Genomic DNA, 1,449 nt, shown 5'->3' with positions numbered 1-1,449 from the left:
GGAAGAAAAGCTTCCTCCGGCGGCTTCATCCCCAGCCGCGGGAGCAGGCAGACAAGGCTCCGTCCAAAACCGCACAGAAACAAGAGGCAGCAGCAGCCTATGAACTCCTTTTTCAGACCACAGGTGAGGCAAAAAGGAATGAAGCAACGTGTTCTAGAGTTGTCTGTAGGTATCAGAGACAATGACTACTCACTCCTCAATAGCTCCCATTCCTGGGGAAGAGTTCGAGCATCTTTGTCCTTCCATAAGAAGAAGAAAGTCACCACAGAAGAGAGTTTCTGCAACAGCATCCTTTGTACTCCGTCTGTGAAATCCCAGCTTTCGGGGTACCAAGAAAGCAAGGCTCAGTGCTCAGCATGGTCTGTGTCCTCCATGGCCCTGCTGGCCCCCAGCAATTCCTGTTCAGTCCTGGAGCAAATGCTCACAGATGCAGAGAAGGTGTTTGGGGAATGCCTCCAGGAGGGACCTATCACTTTTGAGGAATGCATTCCCTTAGATAAGATGAAAGATTGCAAGAAAATTGGAGAAGGGGTCTTTGGAGAGGTCTTCCAGATCGACAGTGAGAGAGGACCGGTGGCCTTGAAAATAATTCCCATTGAGGGGACTGAAAAAGTAAATGGTGAAGCTCAAAAGAGTTTTGGAGAGATTCTGCCTGAGATAATAATTTCAAAAGAACTCAGTCTCCTGTCTGAAGAGGCTGTGAACAGGACTGTTGGGTTCATCAGCTTGTATTCCATGCACTGTGTTCAAGGGGCCTATCCTAAGTATCTCCTGGAAGCCTGGGACAAATACCACAAAGTAACCGGGTCAGAAAATGACCGGCCAGACCTTTTTGGGGACGAGCAGCTCTTTGTGGTTCTGGAGTTTGAATTTGGAGGCAGTGACTTGGAGAATATGAGAAACAGGTTCAGTTCGGTGGCATCAGCAAAAAGCATTTTGCACCAGGTCACTGCTTCCCTGGCCGTGGCAGAACAGGAACTGCACTTTGAGCACAGAGACTTGCACTGGGGGAACGTGCTGGTCAAGAAAACGGGTGTAAAGGAGCTCAATTATGTGCTGAACGGGGCAACACACACGATCCCCACAGCAGGGCTCCACGTCAGCATCATAGATTACACCCTGTCTCGGCTGGAGAAGGATGGGCTGACAGTGTTCTGTGACCTTTCCACCGATGAAGAGCTGTTTCAAGGCGCAGGGGACTACCAGTTTGACATCTACAGGCAGATGAAAGCGGAGAACTCCAACACCTGGACTGACTACCACCCCCACAGCAACGTCCTCTGGCTGCACTATCTGTCAGATAAACTTCTGACAGGCATCTGCTACAAGAAGAAGGCATCAACACCTGCCCTGAGGAAAATAAAGCAGCAGCTCACCAAGTTCCACAAAGAAGTGCTGACCTTTGAGTCAGCCCTTGACGTTCTGCAGAGCAGCAGCCTCTTCCAGTGA

The 1,449-nt window shown here is 50.0% G+C and overlaps 1 protein-coding gene across 1 annotated transcript in view; it reads left to right on the top strand.

The window, feature by feature from the left end:
- The window catches only part of GSG2 (germ cell associated 2 (haspin)), a 1,709-nt gene extending 260 nt beyond the window's left edge, over window positions 1–1,449 (top strand). Inside the window, exon 2 of the mRNA XM_010138666.1 lies at window positions 36–1,449. Within this exon, the coding sequence (XP_010136968.1) occupies window positions 36–1,449 (1,414 nt within the window). The remainder of the gene's footprint in view (window positions 1–35) is intronic.

Source organism: Buceros rhinoceros, unplaced genomic scaffold (assembly GCF_000710305.1).
Source record: "Buceros rhinoceros silvestris isolate BGI_N320 unplaced genomic scaffold, ASM71030v1 scaffold36726, whole genome shotgun sequence".
Lineage (NCBI taxonomy): Eukaryota > Metazoa > Chordata > Aves > Bucerotiformes > Bucerotidae > Buceros > Buceros rhinoceros.
Note: the sequence above shows the minus strand (reverse complement) of the source record. Positions and strands in the feature narration are given on the sequence as shown.